General features: G+C 43.2%; 2 protein-coding genes and 1 long non-coding RNA gene across 4 annotated transcripts in view; all 3 read right to left on the reverse strand.

Moving 5' to 3' along the window:
• Nucleotides 1-3,511: 3,511 nt before the first annotated feature.
• LOC133954138 (uncharacterized) lies at nucleotides 3,512-4,520 on the reverse strand. The gene is made up of 3 exons (XR_009920749.1): nucleotides 4,387-4,520; nucleotides 3,700-3,768; nucleotides 3,512-3,554 (listed from the first exon to the last, which is right to left on the reverse strand). It is a non-coding gene; the product is annotated as an uncharacterized LOC133954138 (long non-coding RNA).
• Nucleotides 4,521-13,067: 8,547 nt separating this feature from the next.
• On the reverse strand, nucleotides 13,068-18,829 carry LOC133954016 (B-cell receptor CD22-like). Of its 2 annotated transcripts, none has more exons than XM_062388266.1 (10): nucleotides 18,376-18,829; nucleotides 18,058-18,285; nucleotides 17,228-17,584; nucleotides 16,936-17,133; nucleotides 16,264-16,521; nucleotides 15,899-16,159; nucleotides 14,951-15,211; nucleotides 14,653-14,737; nucleotides 14,470-14,527; nucleotides 13,068-13,990 (listed from the first exon to the last, which is right to left on the reverse strand). In XM_062388266.1, exons 1-10 carry the CDS (start codon nucleotides 18,794-18,796, stop codon nucleotides 13,913-13,915), a joined length of 2,205 nt encoding a protein of 734 aa, XP_062244250.1. In that variant the 5' UTR covers nucleotides 18,797-18,829; the 3' UTR covers nucleotides 13,068-13,912. The 2 variants fall into 2 exon arrangements, with proteins under 2 accessions (XP_062244250.1, XP_062244249.1); XM_062388265.1 differs by having other exon boundaries at nucleotides 16,936-17,139; nucleotides 18,376-18,828.
• A 2,191-nt stretch (nucleotides 18,830-21,020) lies between these two features.
• The window catches only part of LOC133953995 (B-cell receptor CD22-like), a 43,142-nt gene continuing 41,052 nt past the window's right edge, over nucleotides 21,021-23,110 (reverse strand). The window contains exon 11 of the mRNA XM_062388230.1: nucleotides 21,021-21,197. Coding sequence (XP_062244214.1) covers nucleotides 21,112-21,197 — 86 coding nt within the window. The 3' untranslated portion in view covers nucleotides 21,021-21,111. The remainder of the gene's footprint in view (nucleotides 21,198-23,110) is intronic.

Here is a 23,110-nt window from a genome sequence, read left to right on the forward strand (position 1 = left end):
GACAAATACTGCAGCCAGCCACCGGGGGGGGGACTGATATCATTTGGATTCACTTTGGGGGTAGCTGTCTTGTTGTCCATCTTTATATTCAGCATCAAACGTGAAGTTTAGTGAAGATTAGACGTTGTAAATTTGAGTTAAAACAAATTCCTGTTTCATGGTGAAACATCAAAGTTTGACATGTCACCATGGAAACTTGAATATATAACATTAATCTTTTTTGTGTTGCTGGATGAGCGGGTGTCACTTCTGCAACAAGTTACTGTTAAATCTTCAAAATGTACAAACTGTACTTTAATCGTCCAGAAACATTATTAACAATAAACTTGTTGACCTAGTTTTTATGCGAAGAGCTTCATGATTCTCAGCTGACGACCTCAATAGTCCTTTAAATATTATTATGTCTCAATTCTTCATTAGATTTATAAATAGGACAAGACCTATATATTTGTTGACTTGTGTACCATTATTATCCAACATATTGTTGTTTAACATCCCCACCAGAAAATGATTATTGGTCACTCCCATTGATTGATATGAAATCGTTAATTTGCTCTAATACAATTTAGAACTAATTACAATTCACAATATTTAGAAGTTAATCTTATTGTTAAGCTAATACCAGGCAGTAGCAACAGTAGCATTGCAGCAGAGTTTACCTAATCACAGCACTCACATTTCTCCATCAGTGGAGAATTACCTCGCCATGTTTCCTCTTCAGAGGAGGATTCATCCAAACCTGCTGCAGCCTGCTGGGCTTGAACTCTGTGGAATCTTCTCTTGAGCACGCAGAGTAGTCCCTCATGTCCCATCTCCGTAAATGCCTCAGTACTACCTGAGAATATATGATAAAAAACAAAACCTTTTAAAAGTGCGTTTGTATGTATATATACACACATCACACACTATCATCCCGAATCTGCTGCAGGAGAAGCTCTCCCAGCTGAGTGTGCCTGACTCCACCTGCAGGTGGATCACAGACTTCCTGTCTGACAGGAGGCAACGCGTGAGGCTGGGTAAGCATGTCTCTGAATTCAGATCTATTAGCACCGGTTCCCCTCAAGGCTGTGTTCTCTCACCTCTACAATTCTCCCTGTATACCAACAGCTGCACCTCCAGTCACCAGTCCGTCAAACTCCTGAAGTTCGCGGATGACACCACCCTCATTGGGCTCCTCTCTGATGGGGACGAGTCCGCCTACAGGTGGGAGATTGACCGTCTGATGACCTGGTGTGACCAGAACAACCTGGAGCTCAACGCGCTGAAAACAGTGGAGATGGTTGTGGACTTCAGAAGGAACCCAGCCCCACACACCCCCATCACCCTGAGAGACGCCCAAGTCATCACTGCGGAGTCCTTCCGCTTCCTGAACATCAGCTCCATCACCAAAAGAGGACAACAGAGGATGTACTTCCTGCGACAGCTGAAGAAATTCAACCTGCCAAAGTCAATGATGGTGCACTTCTACAACTGCATCATCGAGTCCATCCTCACCTCCTCCATCACCATCTGGTTCGCTGCTGCCACCACAAACGACAAAAGGAGGCTGCAGCGTATCATCCGTTCTGCTGAGAAGGTGATCGGCTGCAATCTGCACTCTCTACAGGACCTGTTTGCCTCGAGGTCCCTGAGGCGTGCAGGCAAGATTATGGCTGATCCTTCCCACCCGGGTCACAAACTCTTTGAGGTTCTTCCCTCAGGCAGGAGGCTGCGGTCCATCAGGACCAAAACCTCCCGCCACAAGACCAGCTTCTTCCCAGCTGCCGTTGGCCTCATCAACAAGGCCCGGGACCCCCACCTGACTCAGACTTTTATTCCACTCCCACACCTCAAGGATGTGTTAAATTAATAAATTAACACATTATCTCATATCATATTATACTGTATTACATTGCATATTGCAATCGGACACTGTTTACTGTTTTGCATTTCACTTTTTACTTCACTTTTTATATCTTTTATCTTTCATATATTTTTTTTCAGAAATGTTTATGTCAAAATAAATGATACTTTGTATAAATATTGGAAAAAAGTGAGTAAATAAGAAGTAAACAGTGAGTAAATATATACTGGTTTTCTATTTTTTATTGCCTTTCCTATGTATGTTGTATTTATTGCGTTTTATGTTTCTATGTATGATTGTAAGCACCAATAACCAGAGCAAATTCCTTGTAGGTGTAAACCTACTTGGCAATAAAATACTTCTGATTCTGATTCTGATACAAGGCTTTCTTTTCTACAGAAAATCTTTTTCCTGAGTTGATGTCTCTGCTTATTGCTATCTAAAATGTAAAAACCAAATATATTTTTTGTGTACCCATATAAGATGTCCAATGTTACACCAATAAAATCCTGTCTACTACACTAACATTTTAATACCTCTGTTATAGCGAGTCGCCGGAGGCATAACTGCATGTTTTCGGGTTGTCTAACTGTGTATTTGTCTTAAAGTCAAAAGGTCAAGGCCACACTGACCTCATCTTATGGTTTCAGTTGTCAAGAGACACAGTGTCATTTATATGAGAGAAAATATGTAGAAATATGAAGACGGACACTGCACTGGTTAGCGGAGTCATACAACGCAGTGCGGTAATTCTAGTGTAGTTTTTTTTTAATAAATGGGTTATCTTTTTCTACAATCTACCAGTGTTAATTTCGTTGACGAAGACTATGACGAAATATAGGAGGAGATTGGCTCCAATCAAGGACCCTTTTTCCATGACGAAGACGAAGATGTAACGAAAACGAATCTTTGGAAATAGAAACTTGACGAAATCTATTTTAATTTTCGTTGACGAGACGAGACGAAAATGTTGGTGGTTGACTAAGTCACAATCATTTTTAAAACATCATCGTATCAGGCCGTCATGAAGTATCAGGAGCGGGCGAGTGAGTGTGTCTGTGTGTGTGTGTGTGTGCGCCCCATATAGCGCTCCGGTCCGTAGCTCCGCCCCCCGCCCCGCGCACTCGCTCAGAGAGACACAGTGAGATCAGAGGTCGTTTTCTATGAGCAGCCTCTCAGTGACCGACTGCTTCTTAACTATGGAAACAGTGAAAACACAGAGTTTCTCTGGTCTCAGCTGATCAGAGATCAGCGCCTCAGCTTCTTCATCTGAGCAGAAGCTGCAGTTGGTTCCTACCGAGCTTCAGTTTCTGTGTCCGGCTCCAGTCTGACCTGCTCTCCCTTTTTGTTTTCACATTTAAAATTAAATAAATATTTTTAAGCTATTAGGCTCCAGCTATATGTTTTTATAGAAAAGGAGTTTAATGTGGCTATTAAATGTGACTAAAATTAGACGAAAATGGAATTAGTTTTCGTCGACTAAAACTAAGAAGGATAAAAATGACTAAATGTGACTAAAACTAATATGCATTTTCGTCAAAAGACTAAGACTAAGACTAAATCAAAAATACCTGCCAAAATTAACACTGCAATTTACGAAAAGTTATCTATACATTTGGTCACAGAATGATGTCTTGCTGTCTCACCAGTGTGACGATGCAGCTGAAGCCTCCATCAAGGGCGTTCTGCAGGTAATTTGGATTGTTTGTTTCTTGTGAAGAGGAGAATAACATGAATTCATACCAATATCAGTTTATAATCAAACCTTTTTGTGTTGACCTTGTGTAAACAGGGTCAACGTACATTGTGCAACAATGACACACATTTTTCCACAGTACCTGTCGTTCACTACTGACCTTCTGACACCCATTACTGGACTGTGTCTTCCTGTAGAGTGGTGATGTTCTCAACGCTCTTTTCACAGTCTGTCAAAACAAAATTAGATTTACAAATGTTAATGCCCCACAACCCATTGCAGATACGGTTGTATTTGCACACCACATCGGATCAAAACAAAACTGCAGTCTGTGAAACAAGCAGTTTTGGTAGATATAAGTGAAATGCTAATATGTCTACATTAAACATATTCAGTCCCTTAAGCAAAATAACAATGATGGCAGGCCGCAACCTTGATGCCTTCGTCTACTTTGCTTACAGACTAGTTTGCAGAGTCTCGTGCTGCCGCCCACTGACCGATACATCATCGCTTTTTTCTGAAACTAATGAAGGCAAATTCACACATGTAGACAGAAATAATCAGTATAAATTAAAAGGTGTAAAGATTGCTAACATTATGTTTGATGGGGTCATCATTATACATAACAGAGGAAAACTTTGCACATGTATTCCTTAAATTTATTTTCATTCCTGTGGAAAAAGTTGTTTTCCGAGTTAAACAATCACAGCAGGGAAGCATGATTGATCAAAATTCTTTCAGTGTGATATTAACTTGTATTTCAGCAAGCGTACTTTGGGGATTTAATAAAAATGTCTATTTGTCATATTTTATAAAATGGTGTTTCTGGTATGTAACTTAAAAGTACCTCTTTAATGGTAGGATCATTTCTCTCCCTCATCTTCCTCGTGGTACGTGGATGATGGTAGTGGGCTCAACCCGGCTTCTCTTTCTCTCCAGGCTGCCCTTCCTGCTCTTCATCAAGCAAAACAAAGTGTTCGGTCCAAGGTATTGACGTTAATGAAACTCCTGTAGCTTCACTTGGATCCTCATTGATTAAAAAACAGAACATAGCAATTGTTTTATAAAATTAATCGCAACTCCATAACATGAAAATATTATTGTCATATTGCATACTATACATTAAACCAAATTGACCTTATATTGTGGAGTAATGGTAGAGAAATACAATCCTTATTTATCTAAAGCATTCATAAATCAAATTCATGTTTATATTTATATTGTAGCGTCCCTCAATGATGAGCTAAGCGTCTTGAACTGGTTTCAACAACCATGTATTCACCTCCCAGGTAGCACAGGCTACGTGGGGCTGTAGCATGTGTCTAACAATGGTGTATTAGCTGATGAATAGCATTGTGTGTATCAACGGACTGTCTCAGCACTTGCACTGTAAACCTAGATTGTAACGATCTTTAAAAACAATAAACTGCTTACCTGACAGGAGGAAGATGACATCGTGGCCTTCCAAGCGCTACGTGTTTATGACGCAGCTGAGTTAAAGGACCAGATGTTTACAAAAACTTTTTTTACGACAGCCACACGTCATGTCCGCTCGCGCACTCAGTCCGGTGGCGGACTCGGACCCGCCTCTGTATGAATAGACTCACAGGATCCTTCGCATTAGAGGTGTAATCTATCCTCAAATATTAATATTGTATAACGTGAATTACATTCACGATCACTGAAGGACGCCACGCAGGGACGGTGCGACCTGGTCTTCCGCATGGCAGCGTCATGGCAACCCTCATAGCAACGATAAAAAACATTCGTGATAACTATTAAAATATTTATCATAAGCACGAACTGGCTGAAGACTGTGGACGCAAAGAGCACATTTCTCGCTGGAAATGGTGTCAGAATGTATTTTTATGCCCAAACTAAGTTACAAAAATATATTTTTATCTGAAAAAACAAGGAATCTCCGCCATGTTTTCCAGATTGTTAGATGGTAACGTCGTTCCAAGTGGACCAACGTTGCCACTGAACGTTTTCTGATGAGACTGGGTTGTCTCTAACAACCCACCGTTGTCTGGTGTTCAGACAACGGTTCGTCACAGAGTCTTTGGTTGTTTCCAACAAGGTTCAACCAGAGTCACTGGTCCCAGTAAAACCTGACGAGAGGGGACATGTCCCACACAGCAGGAACCAGGAGTTCCTCAGGGTTTCTCCTGGGATCCAAATGGAGCTCAGTAACTCCTCAGTGACGTTTCAACTAAATCTAAATCTTTTAACCTTCTTATATTCAAAGTGTTTACAAGGTTGGGTTCTGGACCCAGTGCAGAACCCGTCTCTCTCTTTTTCTTTTCTCACACATTCAGCTGTCGGTGTTGTCAGGCAGAAAATCCTCCTGCTCCCCCTCATTCTTTGTAAATCCCCCTGTGATGTGTCTCGGTGCAGGGGTTGGGGAGGGGAGGGGAAATAGTCTGTCTGGACGGGTCAGAACCAGAGGAGCTTATTTATGTATTTGAACACATTTGTATAAAGTGAGTTTCATGTTCAATTTTCTCAGAACAGCTGTGCTGTGTTCCTGCATCACTGAAGCCCAGGCTGGTTCTGGTCCTTCATGTGGAGGGCAGAGTCCGCTGGATCCAACGGTCCGGGTACCGCATCACCAGCTTGGTGCTCCCCAGCTCCACCCCCTGGCCAGGAGGACACATAGACGTTACATAATGTCTATAAAAGGCACAAACATGGGACGATGGCCGGGACAGTGACATTCAAGAGTAATGTGAAGGGGCTCCAGCTAATCTCTGGAACAGCTTACATCTTCATTTCAGAACCGCTCAGACCCTAGAAATGTTTTACTCAATCTTAAAGACCCAAACTTTCATTAAAAGTTTGAGACCTGGATTGTATCTGTTACTGTGCATTATTTTCATTCTCACATACACTACCGTTCAAAGGTTTGGGGTCATTTAGAAATGTCCTTATTTTTCAAAGAAAAGCACTGTTTTTGTTTTAAATAAAGATAACATTAAATTAATCAGAAATACACTCTATACATTGTTAATGTGGTAAATGACTATTCTAGGTGGAAACATCTGGTTTTTAATGAAATATCTACATAGGTGTATAGAGGCCCATTTCCAGCAACTATCACTCCAGTGTTCTAATAGTACATTGTGTTTGCTAATCGCCTTAGAAGACTAATGGATGATTATAAAACCCTTGAAAACCCTTGAAAACCCTTGTGCAGTTATGTTAGCACAGCTGAAAACCGTTTAGCTGGTGAGAGGAGCTATAGAACTGGCCTTCCTTTGAGCTAGTTGAGTATCTGTAGCATCACATTTGTGGGTTCGATTATTCTCTCAAAATGGCCAGAAAAAGAGAACTTTCATGTGGAACTCGCCAGTCTATTCTTGTTCTTAGAAATGAAAGCTGTTCAATGCGAGAAATTTCGAAGAAACTGAACATTTCCTACAACAGTGTGAACTACTCCCTTCAGAGAACAGCACAAACTGGCTCTAACCAGAGTAAAAAGAGAAGTGGCAGGCCCCGGTGCACAACTCAGCAAGAAGACAAGTACATTAGAGTCTCTAGTTTGAGAAATAGACGCCTCACAGGTCCTCAACTGGCAGCTTCTTTAAATGGTACCCGCAAAACGCCAGTGTCAACGTCTACAGTGAAGAGGCGACTCCGGGATGCTGGCCTGTAGGCAGAGTGGCAAAGAAAAAGCCAAATCTGAGACTGGCCAATAAAAAGAAAAGATTGATATGAGCAAAAGAACACAGACATTGGACAGAGGAAGATTGGAATAAAGTGTTACGGACAGACGAATCAAAGTTTGAGGTGTTTGGATCAAACAGAAGAACATTTGTGAGACGCCACCTGTCCAGCAGTGTTGTGCATGAACGAACGCAAAAGAACGCTCTTGATATGCCAACTGATCAGCCAATGAGAGCCTGCCATCCCACAAAACTCTACAGCCATTGGCCTAGAGCTGTCACGTGCCCCACCCCTACCTTGTCACCATGTCGTTGCTCAGTGCCCGTGAAATGTCCGCGATGTAGCCTAACCTAAACCAACTAACTCGACTTCACACTACGTTACCCATGATTCATCGCCACACACATGCAGACCAAACAAGCAACGTATTCCAAGTGTTTTCTTCTCTGGCCAGTGTCTCGGCTCCAAACCGTAGTCTGCTCACTGGTTATCTTGGCTCGCTGTCTGGCCGGTAACCAGCCGTCCGGACCGCTCCGTGAAGAAGGAGGAGGAGGAGATGTTTCTTTACTTGGAATGCGGCCACTTTATTTCTCAGATATACAGCAGGAGCAACACTCACCTCTAGGTGGTCCATCACTTCTCGTTTTACACTTTTAGTGTCTTTTCCCATAATACCCAGGTGTACTACATCACATACTACAAACTTTTCTTAAAGGGGTATCGTATATCTTGGACAGCCGAGAGGTCGATGATGGTGAAGTTGATGCTGAAGGAAGAATTCTCCACAACTTGCTTGTATAGTTAAAGTTTATTACACAGCCTTCACAGGTCAGGACGGACTCTAGAAATCCAGAGACATTCACACGCCGATAGTGAAGCCCGATTTGCAGGCGTCAAACATACAATATATTTGCCTACGCCCATGGCAACATCCCACATCCCATGGTTGAGAGGTGCATGACTGAGCACATAACATGTAAATGTAAGGATGAATTCATAACAACATGCCTCGTGCTTAATAGACGGAAACCCATTTTCTACACTCATCCATTAAGGGGTCACAGATCATACCCTATGGGAGAGAACTAACAAGAAATGCATAGAAGAACTACTGAGAGTCTAAAGATGGCGGCGGCATGCTTAAACATGTGATTCTGGTTCATACTAAGGTTAAAAGTAGCAGAATATACTACAGGGGCAGGCCACACCTGCAACACAACAGCTCTCGGTCTCATATACAGATGGCAAGAGAAAGCAGAGACGCAGACTCAGCAACTACATCCGATGCACCTTATTATTATCTGAGGGATGTTTACACACTGTCTGATAAAGATTCCGACAGTAAAGGCAAGGGGTAGTGATGGATAAGGTTTTCTTTAACAAGTTAAGTCTTTCATTCTCACTTTCCACCTTAAAACTATGAAATGAACTGAACTATGAACTAGTTCAGAATTTAAATGGTGAACTATGAACTTAGACTATTCATTTTTACTTGTGTGAACTGAACTTTGAACTAGTTCATGAGAGTTGTGAACTTGCACAACACTGCTGTCCAGCATGGTGGAGGTCATGTAATGGTCTGGGGCTGCTTTGGTGCTGGTAAAGTGGGCGATTTGTAAAAGGTAAAAGGGATTTTAAATAAGGAAGGCTATCACTCCATTTTGTTACGCCATGCCATACCCTGTGGACAGCGCTTGATTGGAGCCAATCTCCTCCTACAATAGGACGATGACCCAAAGCACACCTCCACATGATGCAAGAACTATTTAGGGGAAGAAGCAGACAGCTGGTGAACTGTCTGTAATGGAGTGGCCAGCGTAGTCACCAGATCTCAACCCAATTGAGCTGTTGTGGGAGGAGCTTGACCGTATGGTACACAAGAAGTGCCCATCAAGGCAATCCAACTTGTGGGAGGGGCTTCAGTAAGCGTGGGCTGACATTTCTACAGATTACCTCAACAACTGTTAACAGCAGGGAGCTAACGCTAGCTTGCTGTTAGTTTGTGTTTAAAGTTGCAGCACTTTCTGGAATGGACCCGGGTCTGTCCGGGTTCTCCTCCGTGGGGACTGACGGTCCGTGTGCGGACATGAAGCCGAGTCGTTCAGCCGCTAACAACATCGCCGTGCTGCGTTCAGGGTAACTCGGATATCTGACCTCCTGCCACATAGCGAACATGCAATAGTTTTCATCGATGGAAATACACACAGACACACACAGACATACACACACAGAGTGCATTGTTTTCTATTAATAGGTGCTGCGTTTACCGGGACGAAACACACACACACACACACAGAAGCAACAGATCTCTCCCCCACCTCCCAGTCCGATGCTTCCCGGCCGGGGTATCCACATGCAATACTGTTGTAAATATGTTCACAAGCAGCCATTCCAGAAAGTGCTGCAACTTTAAACACAAACTAACAGCAAGCTAGCGTTAGCTCCCTGCTGCTAACAGTAAACAAACACCGACAGGTCCACCAGAAGCGAGCAGCTGACATTGAGCTAGCATCCCGACGACATCACATAACGAGCCCGGACTGAGGAGGGGGCTTGGGCTTGTCACTTACCCCGACCGCAGGCTCTGCTTCTCGGCCAGATATCCGCCTTTCACCCCGGTTGACATGCCAGATACCCACATTAACGTGTAGAAGCACTACAAAAGTGGATTTTTCATAATATGTCCCCTTTAACAGGAGTTACAGTGTTTAAATCTGTTTCCAGCGCTTGATCATCTACAATAAGATCTTTGGGGGGGGGGGGGGGGGGGGGTTGTCCTGTGTGCTCCTACCTGGCTGCTCCTGGCCTCCTTCTCCTTGTTCTCTCTGGTGATCTGCAGCCCTCTGCTCCTCGGGCCTTTGAGTTTGATGTGGCTGGCGGTGTAAGCCACAAACGCACTGCTGACGTCCCACTCTGGCTCCTGCAACACCAACAAGCACCACTGGGAACTCAGTACAGCAGACTGGGTGTGATTACTGGGAACACAGGAGGACGCCTGCAGCCTGAACCCTGAAGCGACCCAGGATATTTCCCACGGACGACATTCAGATCACATTTTTATCTCACATTTTATTTAGATTTTGAATGAATGGGTGAAATAATCAACCGGCCTGGGTACACCCCCTCTCCTCTGACGTCCTGTGGGGGAACTTGCAGTTGTTCTTGTTCTCTGTGGTCCTGACGCCGGGGACTGATTCAGGGTTCCACTTGTTTGAGGGTAACTGCAGTCCTTGGCTCCTCCTCTTTGTAGTCCTCCTGACTGTTGCTCTCCGTCGCAGCTCCTCCAGACGCTTCTTCTTCCTGTTACAAGTTAAAAGCATATTAATAATAGAAGCAATTCATATAGGAAATCACCCCAGGAGGCCAGGACGGCCAATATCCTTATTGTATTGTTATTACAGAGGTTGTATTGTAACTTTCTGGGTTCACATAGTGACTGGTAACAAATAGCTGTGTTTACCTCCCTGGTCAAGTTTCAATAACACAAGATAAGAAGACGGAGGTAGTTTAGACGTGTGAGCTCTCACCTGCTCTCAAGCATCCTCCATCCTCTCCTCTCGCTCCAGTTTCTTGCGCTCCTTCTGCCTCTGAAAGGACAACATGGACACGTGGCTGTGGGATGGACACGGACAGGGATGGACACGGGTGTGGAAGCGATTGGGGGTGTGGCATGAACAGGGATGAAGAGAGCGTGGTCACAGGTGTGGCGACAGGCGAGGCGACGACTGACAGGTGTAGAGACGGGTGTGGTGACGTGTGGAATGTGGTTCAGTCGTTAGCAGATGAAATAAACCAGCAGCTGCTCAACATGCTGACATCACAGATTCACAGCTTTGTTCAAGTGTCATTAACTTGTTCTGACAACAAAGCAATTGAATGTTTTAGTAGTTTTTACAGATCTGTAGATGAAGCTTCTGCCTCAACATGAATCTCTTACACTGAACCTGAGCTTTCTGTTCTTTACTCTTTGTGGGTTTATTTTGTTGAGTTGTATAATACTTCAGCTGAAGGTAAATTAATGAAATTAGTCCGATGTGTGTAACTTCTCCTCTGATGGTCGTCAGGTAGATTCCATTCACCTGCTCCGGCTGCACTTTATAAGCTGCTGGCAGCCAGAGTCCCACTCTTCACTCCTCCACAGTGTTTGATTTGATGGCTTCCATTTCCATTTCAATTTCCATTTCAAATGGTCAAGATAAACTTATTTTTAACTCATGTGTGGTCTGTCTCACTTTGTCCAGCCTGGAGCCAGGTTCTGACAAAGGGACAATATGAACACAAACATGGATCTGTCCACTACTTCCTTCTCCTTGAATTATATGTTGTTATTCCAAACCTGAGTTTCGTTTCCCTGTCCGGTCCTGCAGGTTTCTTTTTACTCACTTTCCTCTTGGCTCTCCTCCTTTCCGCTCTCCTCTTTGCTCTCTCCTTCTCATCCAGACCCTCCTCACTGTTCACGATGACCTGTTCCAGGACACACAACATGCACACAACAACACTCAGGTCACAACAGACACGTCTTCTTCAATCTGCGCTGGAAACAATTAAACATCAGAATTTATTGCTGGAGTTTAACAACGCAGCAATAATCCTGAGAGACAGAAACTAGCTCTTGAGATAAAAAATCCTCTGGGGAAATATTAGTTTTAATGTCTGAAGATAAGTTGGCACCTTTTAAATGGAGCTCCATTATAACACCCAGTGGTATTTAGTGATACTGCATCTCTGAGTGCATTAGGAGATTTAAGAGATTAAGAAATATGGTGAGAGCAGATGATAAGACTGCATATCAGTTTAAGCCATTTTAACACACACATGATCTGTATAATATTCATATAACTGAATATATATATGATGCAGTTTTTCCATATATTTACCTCTGGTGAGCTTTGGCCTCTTCTTCCGTGTGCTGGGCCATCCAGCTCCTCCTCTCCTGCCCCTTTAACACACACATGGATACAAAGGGGTGCACCGCGGCTCCATATGCAAGATGGCTGCGTTTTTTGGCTTCATTTCCAGGAAGTGCAGACGTGGCATCCATCATTATTCACACGTTTCCGATTTGAGTTTTACAGGATGAAAGATTTGTTGCTTTCCTGTGCCCCCCCCCCACCCCCACAGATTATAGTAAATATAACCTTGACTCTTCTTACCATCTGTTTACAGAGCTTATTAAAGTTTCTCGCCCGTCATCATATCAATAATCATATTGCGTTTCATTGGATTAAAGCAGCACGTGGTTCAACCTGTGCTGCTTGAACGACACAGTTCTGTTTATTCAGGGCTGACCAGTAAAGCTGTGGTCAAACCAGTTCCTGTACATTCTTGCGAGGTTACTGGACAACTCCTTATCCCATCAACGACTTTCAGTTGTGCTGTAACTTACAAAATAAGGTTTTTAATTACAACAGTGAGTCTATGACAGTGGTCAGTGCTCTCCACACTGATTGGACATTCATTCAGTTTAGACTTGTGTCCTGCACCTAGACTGGGAAGCTGTGAGCAAACAGGAATATAATGTTACTTTATTTAAAAAAGGGCACTTTCTCTCGAGGAAGGAAAAGGGGTGTGGCTCCAGCCCCCTTTGGTGTCTATGTGTGCACATGCCAGCCTCCATCAATTCAATCTCCCTCAATTCAATCAAGCTGCACCAGAGTTCAATCACTCATAGAAATCAGTCCTCTAAATAATCCTGACTGTTTTCATCAGTCTCACAACATTAAAGAAAGTGATACAAAAAGGCCCCTGGCTCCGCCCCTTTATCAGGATTCCTGCACAAATTTAATGAGTTGTGAAAAAATCAGTTTTTTAGTTTTCTGTTGTACTTCTGCTGATAAACAAAACAAACAAATAGATAAGGAGTGAAAACAAAAGATCAAAAACATTTATTTAAGAAAGAATCATAAAATCATGATACATAATAATTCATTATCCATGTAATAACCACATTAATATCATGTATAAGACACAAGATGAGTCACGTGGTGTTACCACAGCCTCAAAGGCTCATCACCAAGACGTCCAACATAGTTCAGAGAGTAACAGCTAAAAAAAAATATCTATTTATTGCAGAAAAGACAACAACTTCAACAACAGGCCGGCAAAATGGACTAAAGAAGGAAAACCCAACACACCAACCCACAAAGGGTCGTAGGATCTGAGAATCTTCCTTCAACCTAAACCAACATCAGAACTAAAGCTCACAGAAAAAAAGCTCCTGAAACTGGACGACTGGACCCATCAGAAAAGAAAAAGAAAAGACACAACACAACAATACTTGCTCTAAAGGTCATGCTGTACAAACTGCTGCTGCTGCAACCGGGGATGGAAAGAGATACTTCCTGTTCCCTCCTAAATACTTTCATCAACCAATCACAGTGCAGCTGAGGAGAAAAGTAAACAGGAAACCATGGTTAGAAAGGAAATGTACGGGTGTTTTCCTCTTTATTAAAAAGCGTGGTCGTTTAGTTTGAGAGCTGGACTTGCACGTTCAGATTTCGTGGTGTTTTTACTCAACACCCTGCTCTTGCACTCACACAGCTCCTGCTGGTGCTTAGATTCACTCTGCTTGTGCTCAAACTCTGCGCTTGCACTCAGATATTTTGCTGCTTGGACAGATTTCCAGTATTTTATAACTACACACTATGGTTTCAGTAAAACTTGCTTGTACGGATGTACTCTGAAGTCGTCCATCTTGATTCTGTTTGTCACAGGTTTTCATAATCATCTGTGTCTTCTGTCTGTGCTGCAGCAGCGAAGTTCTCATACACAGGACAGTTGTCTGACTGATGGGGGAGAGAGGAGAAAATATTAAGCGTCACTTGACTTTATTCATGAAACCTGCAAATAATCACAGTTCATTCAAAACCGTTTGAACTAGTTGCGCCCCCTGTCCTCCGTTTGTTTGTTCATCAGCAGGATTACACAAAAACTGATAAACTGAGTTCAACAAAACCTGGTGGAAGGATTGGTCACCCATTGGTTTCTGAGCTGTCATTTTGAATCCTCCATTTTTGACATGTTGTTCAGCGCCACCAGAATTAACCGTATTTGGAGGAGAGGGGGGTGGAGCCTGACTCAAGGCCCAGGGACACTGCTTGCCCACTTAAACCTGTGACCTGCACCCAGTACTAGCTGGCAATCACACAGTATCCATACCCCAATGCCTGCAGTGCTTTATGGTCTATTTGACTCTAAATGGATCATTCACTTCACTTTCTAGAAAGTGACATGGAGTCATTCTTCTGGCCTCACTGTTTCTCACCTCTTTCATCTCCACAGCTTCATTCACTTCTGATTTCAAGCTCAGAGTTTTCTTCATCCTGGATTGAAAACAACAACAAACACAACATTTGACAAAATGAACTTCATAACACTGAAACTAGTGTTGAAGACATTTGAAGAAGACAGTAAAAGAGAAGAGGATGAACTGATGGATTTGTTTAACCTCGTCCACAGAGTCCAGACAAGCACTGGAACCAGCACGACCACCAGAGTCACCCAGATGATATGCATGATAATCACTGACTTCCCTGGACAACAGACAGGAGACATGAGCAGTGTGGTTAGACTGATGACTCAGTTTGCCAGGTGATGCTGTTGGTCAGTCAGTATTGTTCATGTGCATTATGATGGGCTTGATATACAGCTGTGACACATCTGGAAATCCTGAGTATTGATGGTTTAAGGTTCTGGTGCAATAAAACAGGGGGTGAAGGCTTTAAATGTCAGAGTGTTAAAATCACCTGCTCCAACAGTCAGATGTAAGGTGGCCTTACTACGTCCGTGTGTGTTCCGGGCCTCACACTGATACTTTCCACCATGTTTAGCTGTGATATTAGTGATGGTGAAGATTTGTCCTGATGCTGTTGGTGAGTCCTCGTCCTCCTTGTACCAGGTGTAGTTAGCTGCTGGGTTAGCATCACTGCTGCAGGTCAGAGTCACCGAGCTGCCCTCCATGATCTCACCAGAGGGACTCACTGACACAGAGGGAGGCTTTGGAGCGTCTGGTGTAAAACATGCAAGATCATGAAATCAACTCAGAAATATTCATGAACCAAAGTGAAGAACTTTTTAATCTCTGGTTTTGATAAGTGCTTCTTAAATATAGATGATCATTATTAATGCAGCTGATCGGTCAAAGGTCAGAGGTCAAGATGAGCAAAGATTTGATCCAAAAGACACATTTTCAAAGATATTTCCACAAATAGCAGAGAGACTAAATCATATACTGATCAGAACATTATTCCCCATCATATAATGATAGATGACTTATAAGTAATGTCACAAAGAAGTTACATCATGAATCCTTAAAACTGCCTTTCTGCTGTATTCCTGCCTCTAATAGGACTATAGAGACGACCTGAAGCTTATATACATTGAAAAATAATCTATGATCATATGATGGGAATGTCGTCACTATGAGTTTAGAAAATGACGTCATATAGTGTAGCTATGCAACAACAGATGTTTTCAAACCAGTGTGTTTGTTTGTTGGTTGTTGATTTTAAACAAGATTACACAAAAACTACTGAGTCGATTATCATGAATCTTGGAGGTAGGATGAGGAACGGGTCAGAGAAGAACTCAGTAAAGTTTGGTGTGAATCCAGATAAGGGGGCGGACCCAGGAACCTTCTGTAAGGTTGCGAGACAGTGCTGGGTTTCATGGACATGTGGATGTTTTCTACTCACACTGGACGTCTAAGTGTAGAGACGTGGAGTTGATCCGTCCGTACTGATTCTCAGACTTGCAGGAGTAGACCCCGCTGTCCCCAGAGCTGATGGAGGAGAGACGATAAACGCCCTCTGGTCCTTGAAGCAGAGCTCGGTTCTCCTTGTACCAGGTGTAGTTAGCTGCTGGGTTAGCATCACTGCTGCAGGTCAGAGTCACTGAGCTGCCCTCCATGATCTCACCAGAGGGACTCACTGACACAGAGGAGGACTGTGGAGCATCTGGATTTACATGGATTTTAATGGATTTGAAGAATTTTGCAGTATCTGGAATTTTGAAGATGTGCAAAACCTCTGCTTTTGAATATTTCTAAATATTTACTCACATTTCACATTTATTAAGACACGTTTAGACGCTGTCTTCCCCAGCTCATTCTCAGCTGTACAGTAATATTCTCCAGAGTCAGACAACGGGATGGATCTGAAAACCAGCTGAGCTGCTCTGTTGAGCAAAGCCTGGTTCTCCTTGTACCAGGTGTATGCAGGGGGTGGGTTAGCATCACTGCTGCAGGTCAGAGACACCGAGCTGTCCTTCAGAATGTCTCCAGGTTGACTCAGCTGCACTAAAGGAACCTTCGGAGCATCTGCAGGATATAATCACATCTTTACGTGAGAATGTGGCTTTATAGAATATAGTCTTTTAATAGTTTGCAGCCATCCCTGGTTCTCAGCATCTTTAGAAGAGTGTTTGATTTACTTTTGGACACAGGAAGGCAACTTTAGTGTTTAGTAGTTTTATCAAGTAATTACTGTTCACAAAACTGAACATGTCACCTCTGTCCTGTTCACATACATGCAAAATATGAAGGCCGGGGACATTTTTCATTATTTGAAGTATTGCTCTTAGTCTATATTCTGTTGGATATGAAAAGTGTTTTAATAACAAAGAATGATTTGTTCTTTTCTAGAGATTTTTCTTTTTACTATTATTAAAATATAGAAAAACACCAGGCTCAACCTGTCAAGTTTCCACTCGGGACATTTTGGAGTCAACTCACACACAGGGGACGAGTGGTGATGCTCATAAGCACAGGAATAGCTGTTTTCAGGTTGAAGGAATCCCCTGAAAGTTGGAGAGGTTTCCCCGTGAATTTCTGTTCCATTCTTGTACCAGACAAAGGAGGGACGACCAGAGAGAAGACAGCTGCTGTGACAAGTCAGTGTTGGACCAATCGGAGAACAGATCACCTGAACATCTGGATCTGTCAACAGGAAACACACATAGAAGCAGCTGTGGGACCCCAGGTTGAGAACCAGTGAACAACACAGTGACTTAGTGTTCCTCAGTACCTGTGACAGTCAGAGTTGTGCCAGGGAAACTTCTGTCCCATTCAAACCTCTGTGATTTGAATGTGAAGCGATACTGGGCTGAATCGCTCAGTCTCAGGTTCTTTATTGTCAGAGTGGAGCGCCCTCGCCATGAATCAAGAACCTGAACACGATGTGTGAACTCTGGGTCTTTGAGTAAGTCCACAGCTTGAGGACGATGCAGCTGCACATCCTCACGCTCAGCAACGAACCAGGACTTAGATGTGATAGGATCAGAGTGACTGCTGTAACTGCAAGAGATGTCCACTGAGGAGCCTTTAAAGGCACAGATGTTCCTGTCCATGTAATTCACTCTGTTGCATGAATTTCCATCGACACCTGGAAAACAAAATGATGACTGTTTCCTATGTCAGGAAATAAACAATTCAGAAGAGATCTGGTCCGATCTGGAGACATGCCCTCTTCTCCTGTTAAACTGAATAAACAGCGCAACAAGCAAGCCCCTGTTGGTGAGTCCATGTATTTTCCATAGTGAGCAGGGGTTTGAAACCTTTACTAATAGAAGAGACATTTTGCCCACTCTTCTGAGTGAGTGGGCGGGGTCGGAGCCAAGGGGACAGTGCACTCACACACACACACACACACACACACACACACACACACACACACACACACACACACACACACACACACACACAAACACACACAGATGGGGCTGAAGAGCCTCATTCTGCTCCAGAGCCGACAACTTGCATGGGTTTTCTTAAGTTGCTGTTCGTTGAGCTCTCAGGGCCACCGTACAGAAGGTTAAAGAGCAGAACATCATTGGTCATTGGAAGAAGTAAACTCACACACTGGAGCAGAGGGGAAATCCTCATGGCCTCTCACAGCACAGGAAATGCTTTCTGCTGAATAAAAGTAGGCTGTATCAGATTTTTCTCCCGATGTCTTTTGTCCGTTCTTGTACCAGATGTAGGACGGACTGGGAGTTGGAGAACAACTGGTTTGACACTCCACACGTGACCATGAACAGTCATACGTCTTGCAAGCTGATATTTTTGTGGTGAGCACCTGGACACCTGTGTAAGTAAAGAAACACACAGATCATTTTAGACAGAGCTGTCCACATAAACAAACCATAGATTCACTGTTTCCAACTGAAATGTTACCTGTGACAGACAAGGAGACTCCAGCTGAACCAGTTAAACTCCCAGTAGGTTGGTTTGTTATGAACCTGAACTGGTACACATCAGAGTCACTGTGTCTCAGGTCTGTGATGGTCAGAGTGCAGGCCTTGTTTCCACAGTCATACTTCACACGACCTGTGTACTCAGAGGCTGATCTCAGATCCACTGGTTCACCATCCTGCACTTTAGTGAACCAGAACATTTTCTCCACTGCAACATCATGGCCATCTATTCTGGATGGGTGCCTGTAGGAGCAACGTATTTGCACCTTCGATCCTTTTACAGCACAGATCTGAGTCGGAGTGCACCTCACTCCCCAGGGATCCGCCCCCTGCACCACTGTAACCACAGCACAAACTAGAATTACCACCCTGCTGTAGGATGCCTCCACCCACCAGAGCATTTTCAGTCTGTGTTCCTCTTTCCAGAATCATATGAGGTCACTGTGACGTTTGAGCTTTGACATGTAATTAGTTCATATTTATACTTACATTTTGAGGAAATTCTCCAAAGGCAGACTAGAAATATAATGATCGAGAGGCAAAAAACAGGTTTCATGAGGCCACTGTGACCTTGACCTTCAACCACCAAAACCTCATCAGTTCATCTTTGAGTCCAAGTGATGAACATTTGAACCAAATGTGAAAAAATTCCCTCAAAGGGATCTTGAGATATTGAGTTCACAAGAATCAGACAATGAGACGACCTGAAAACAAGATGCCTGAGGTCACTGGGTGTCACCGGCTCTGAAACACATTTCCATGAGCAGCATTCATAGCATTTCAACTAATGACTCCACACACTGATGACAATTCCTGCATCAAGAGGAGAGGAACTCAGTCACGATGATAATAATAATAATAATAATAACATGTTTCAGCCTCTGTAATATTTTGAGCTCTAGACGATAGAAACTGTGTAAAATAGAGTGACAACATGAATGTAGAGGTACAGTACCTGTCACAGTGAGAAGAAGGACAACAAATCCACTGGCTGCTGCAGTTACACTCATAGTAGCTGCTGCTCTCGTCTGTGACTTCAAACAAGAAAAACCTCCACAGATAAATAATGTGCACAAGATGAAACTCAGTCACATCACAGACACGTCTACCTACAACACAGAAGAGTCTGAGAATAAAGACAGATTCTGTAAGAGAAAGATACATTTAAACTATTAAACACCCCCAACTTCCTTCCTCTTTCCACTGAACTGCTTGCTGAGCCAGAAGGTGTTAGATTAAACCTAAAACAAAGAAGTATCTTGTGTTTTGTACAAACTGTGAATTTCTTCATTTAACAGAGTCTGAGAAACGACTTCAGTGTCTGTTCCCATCAAACCTGAATCCTCCTCAACTGAAGCTGTGATCAGCACTGAACAGGCCTGCCTACGGAGGCGTATTGCATTCCCTTGAAAAAAAACACCAAAAAAAAACCCTGATTAAGATCCTGTTTTTTCAACTAATTTTTTTTGTCATGGTCGCTTAAAACGGTCAGACTCTCCTTCTATATAAATAAAAGTGAACTACAAAAGACCAATGCAGACGAGTGGTTTGTTCTCTTATGCTGTCAGGAGGCCTCAGCCCAGAGAGGACACGAGAGATGGTTATTGCATCGGGACATCACACTCGTTTATTTCCCACTTCAAATCTTCTCTATTGAGAGAACTCTCTTCCGTCAGAACCCTTTCAAAACAAGAGTCCCATCCATCAAACTGCTTATAACAGGAAATACACATCGATCTTCCATAATAAAGCCACTAACCGGACAAAAAAGAAAGCTATACTCTACCTATCTGTAGCATGTCCCCCGAAAGACAGTCGAGACTTTCAACTGATGTTTTCAGGTTTATTTGAAACTTCCTGAAACACCACAGTAAGAGCTTGTGCCTGTTAGGAGGGTCGCTAAACATAAACTTGATTATATAAAATTAATCTTTTTTATGTTGCTGGATGAGCGGGTGACTTCTGCAACAATATCCTGCTTTCTGTTTTTCCCTGCTGGTCACCAGCTCATCTTCTTATCAGATGAACCCAGTGTCACCACCATGAACTTCACATTTTACTCCCTAACTAGATTTACTGCCCTTCAGTTGTGCACCTCCTCCAACCAGTTTCAGCTTTTAGTTAGACTAAAGGAATATGACCTCCCAAGACCTCCATGGTCTGACCCTTCTCATCAAATCACATGATGCAGAATGCCACCGGTTAATGAGGCAGCCTTGAAGAGTGGAGATCAAGTGCTTTGAAATGAAACTACTCATTTACCTGCGCTCTGTCTTCTGGTATCTCAACAAACTCACGCTGAAGGACTTGTTTCTTCTAGATGGGAGGAAAGAAATAAACAGTTGGATGAACTGAGAGAGAAAGAGAGAGAGAGAGAGAGAGAGAGAGAGAGAGAGAGAGAGAGAGAGAGAGAGGGAGGAACTGTTCAGTTTGAGAGAGAGAGAGGCGATCAGAGGGGTCAGGTTGTGTGTGTGTGTTTGTTTGTGTGTGTGTGTGTGTGCGCGTGTGTGTGTTTGTGTGTTTGTGGGGTTGTGTGTGTATTTACCAGAACTTGGTTTGTGTTTGTGGTAGTTTGTATTCTTGTTATATGCAACAGGTTTTCTGTCCTCGAACCATGTTGCTTTTATTTTGAAAATCCAGCCTCTAGTCACACTGGTTGATGAGGTCTTATCATGAACTGTATGTCTCTATCCAGTAGTGTCACTGTGTGACTGTGTCACCTGATCCACAGGAAGACAGTGAGGAGGATGACCACCAGGAGAAGAGCTGTGGTTGTTCCAGTCACTGCTGATTTCCAAGCACCTGGAGAAATCACACAATGGATGAACAGGGAATGTTGCAGGATGTTTGACTCGGAGCTGAAGTCAATCCACAGCTCCAGAATCTTTAAAGCTGTTAGGACTTCACATGACTCACCTGCTCCAACAGTCAGATGAAACGTGGCCTTACTACGTCCGTGTGTGTTCTGGACCTCACATTGATACTTTCCACCAAGTTCAGCTGTGATATCAGTGATGGTGAAGTTTTGTCCTGATGTTGTTGGTGAGTCCTCGTCCTCCTTGTACCAGGTGTAGTTAGCTGCTGGGTTAGCATCACTGCTGCAGGTCAGAGTCACTGAGCTGCCCTCCATGATCTCACCAGAGGGACTCACTGACACAGAGGGAGGCTTTGGAGCATCTGAAAAAGAATCTATGATCATATGATGGGAATGTCGTCGAGTTGACATCATATAGTGTAGCTATGCAACAACAGATGTTTTCCCCACAGTCCATTTGTTTGTTTGTTGTTGATTTTAAACAAGATTACACAAAAACTACTGAGTCGATTATCATGAAACTTGGAAGTAGGATGAGGAACGGGTCAGAGAAGAACTCAGTAAAGTTTGGTGTGAATCCAGATAAGGGGGCGGACCCAGGAACCTTCTGTAAGATCGAGAGACAGTGCTGGGTTTCATGGACATGTGGATGTTTTCTACTCACACTGGACGTCTAAGTGTAGAGACGTGGAGTTGATCCATCCGTACTGATTCTCAGACTTGCAGGAGTAGACCCCGCTGTCCCCAGAGCTGATGGAGGAGAGACGATAAATGTGTGAGAAACAACTTCAGTGTCTGTTCATATAAAAACTTGTATCATCCACGTCACAACATCTCACTGACACAAGAAATACAAAAAAAAACGAGACTCGAGAAAAATTGAAAAAATCTGTTCTGTGGCTCATTAAGATGCATAAAGATTCACATGAAATAGACAAATTAAAGAAGGATTTAAAATTGAACTGGAAAATAAACTGCCAGTTATACTGTTGGAGCCATTACATTTTTGGACAAGTTTGACTATAGCTGACCAGCTGAGACTAAAACCAGTCAGTGACGTCACAGCAGAATGAGGTCAATGGAACCAGGTGTTGACGAGAGACAAAGACGCTGCAGAGAAACAGATTTTCAACCTCACGCTCCTCAGTTTGTTGATTTTCATTAATTACCGTTTGTTATATTGCTACTTTGAACTTGGACATAATTTAATTAATATACGTTAAGCTTCCAGTTGACTTGAACTAGATGTCAGGCCTCCTCATATACACACATTCACACCACACGCAAGTGTAGACCACTGTTACGAACCGTGTTCTTCATGTCCTGTATGTGTACATGTATTGTGTTCTGTTTTGTGTTGTTGTTTTGTCTCCTCCTCCTGGGTGAGTGGTGATGCCTGCAGGGACCTGAAGGGGAGCTCTCGGGCAGGACGCGTCAGTGAAGTGGCCACAGAGGAAGAAGCATCATGGCCGCTCATCTCACCTGGTTCTAATAATAAAATAACCACACCTGGTCCAGATCTCCAACCAACCCTTCCCCTTTAAATAGTCCTTTGTTTTTTGTTAGCGAGAGAGGAGGCTTTTTGGGTTGAGCTGCGGCAGAGTGTTGATGGTTTTTGTTTGGTTTAGCTTAGGTGTTTGCTGGTTCAGTGATTTAATTTTGTCTTTATTATTTGAGTTGTTAGCCGCCTACTTTTGTCTTCTCTTTGTGAATGTTTGTTTGTTGTGCACACAGGGACAACGAGGACAGCTAAGATACTCCGGGGTCTACATATCACACACACGTAGGTTTACTTCTTGTTAATACCCCAGGTTAGAGTGAGCACCACCCGCTGTACTTTTGGGTGCTATGCACCTGTAAAGGGGGGGTGGGCTTTATTTGTGTTCTTTTCTTTGGTGCC

This window comes from Platichthys flesus, chromosome 5, assembly GCF_949316205.1.
Source record: "Platichthys flesus chromosome 5, fPlaFle2.1, whole genome shotgun sequence".
NCBI lineage: Eukaryota > Metazoa > Chordata > Actinopteri > Pleuronectiformes > Pleuronectidae > Platichthys > Platichthys flesus.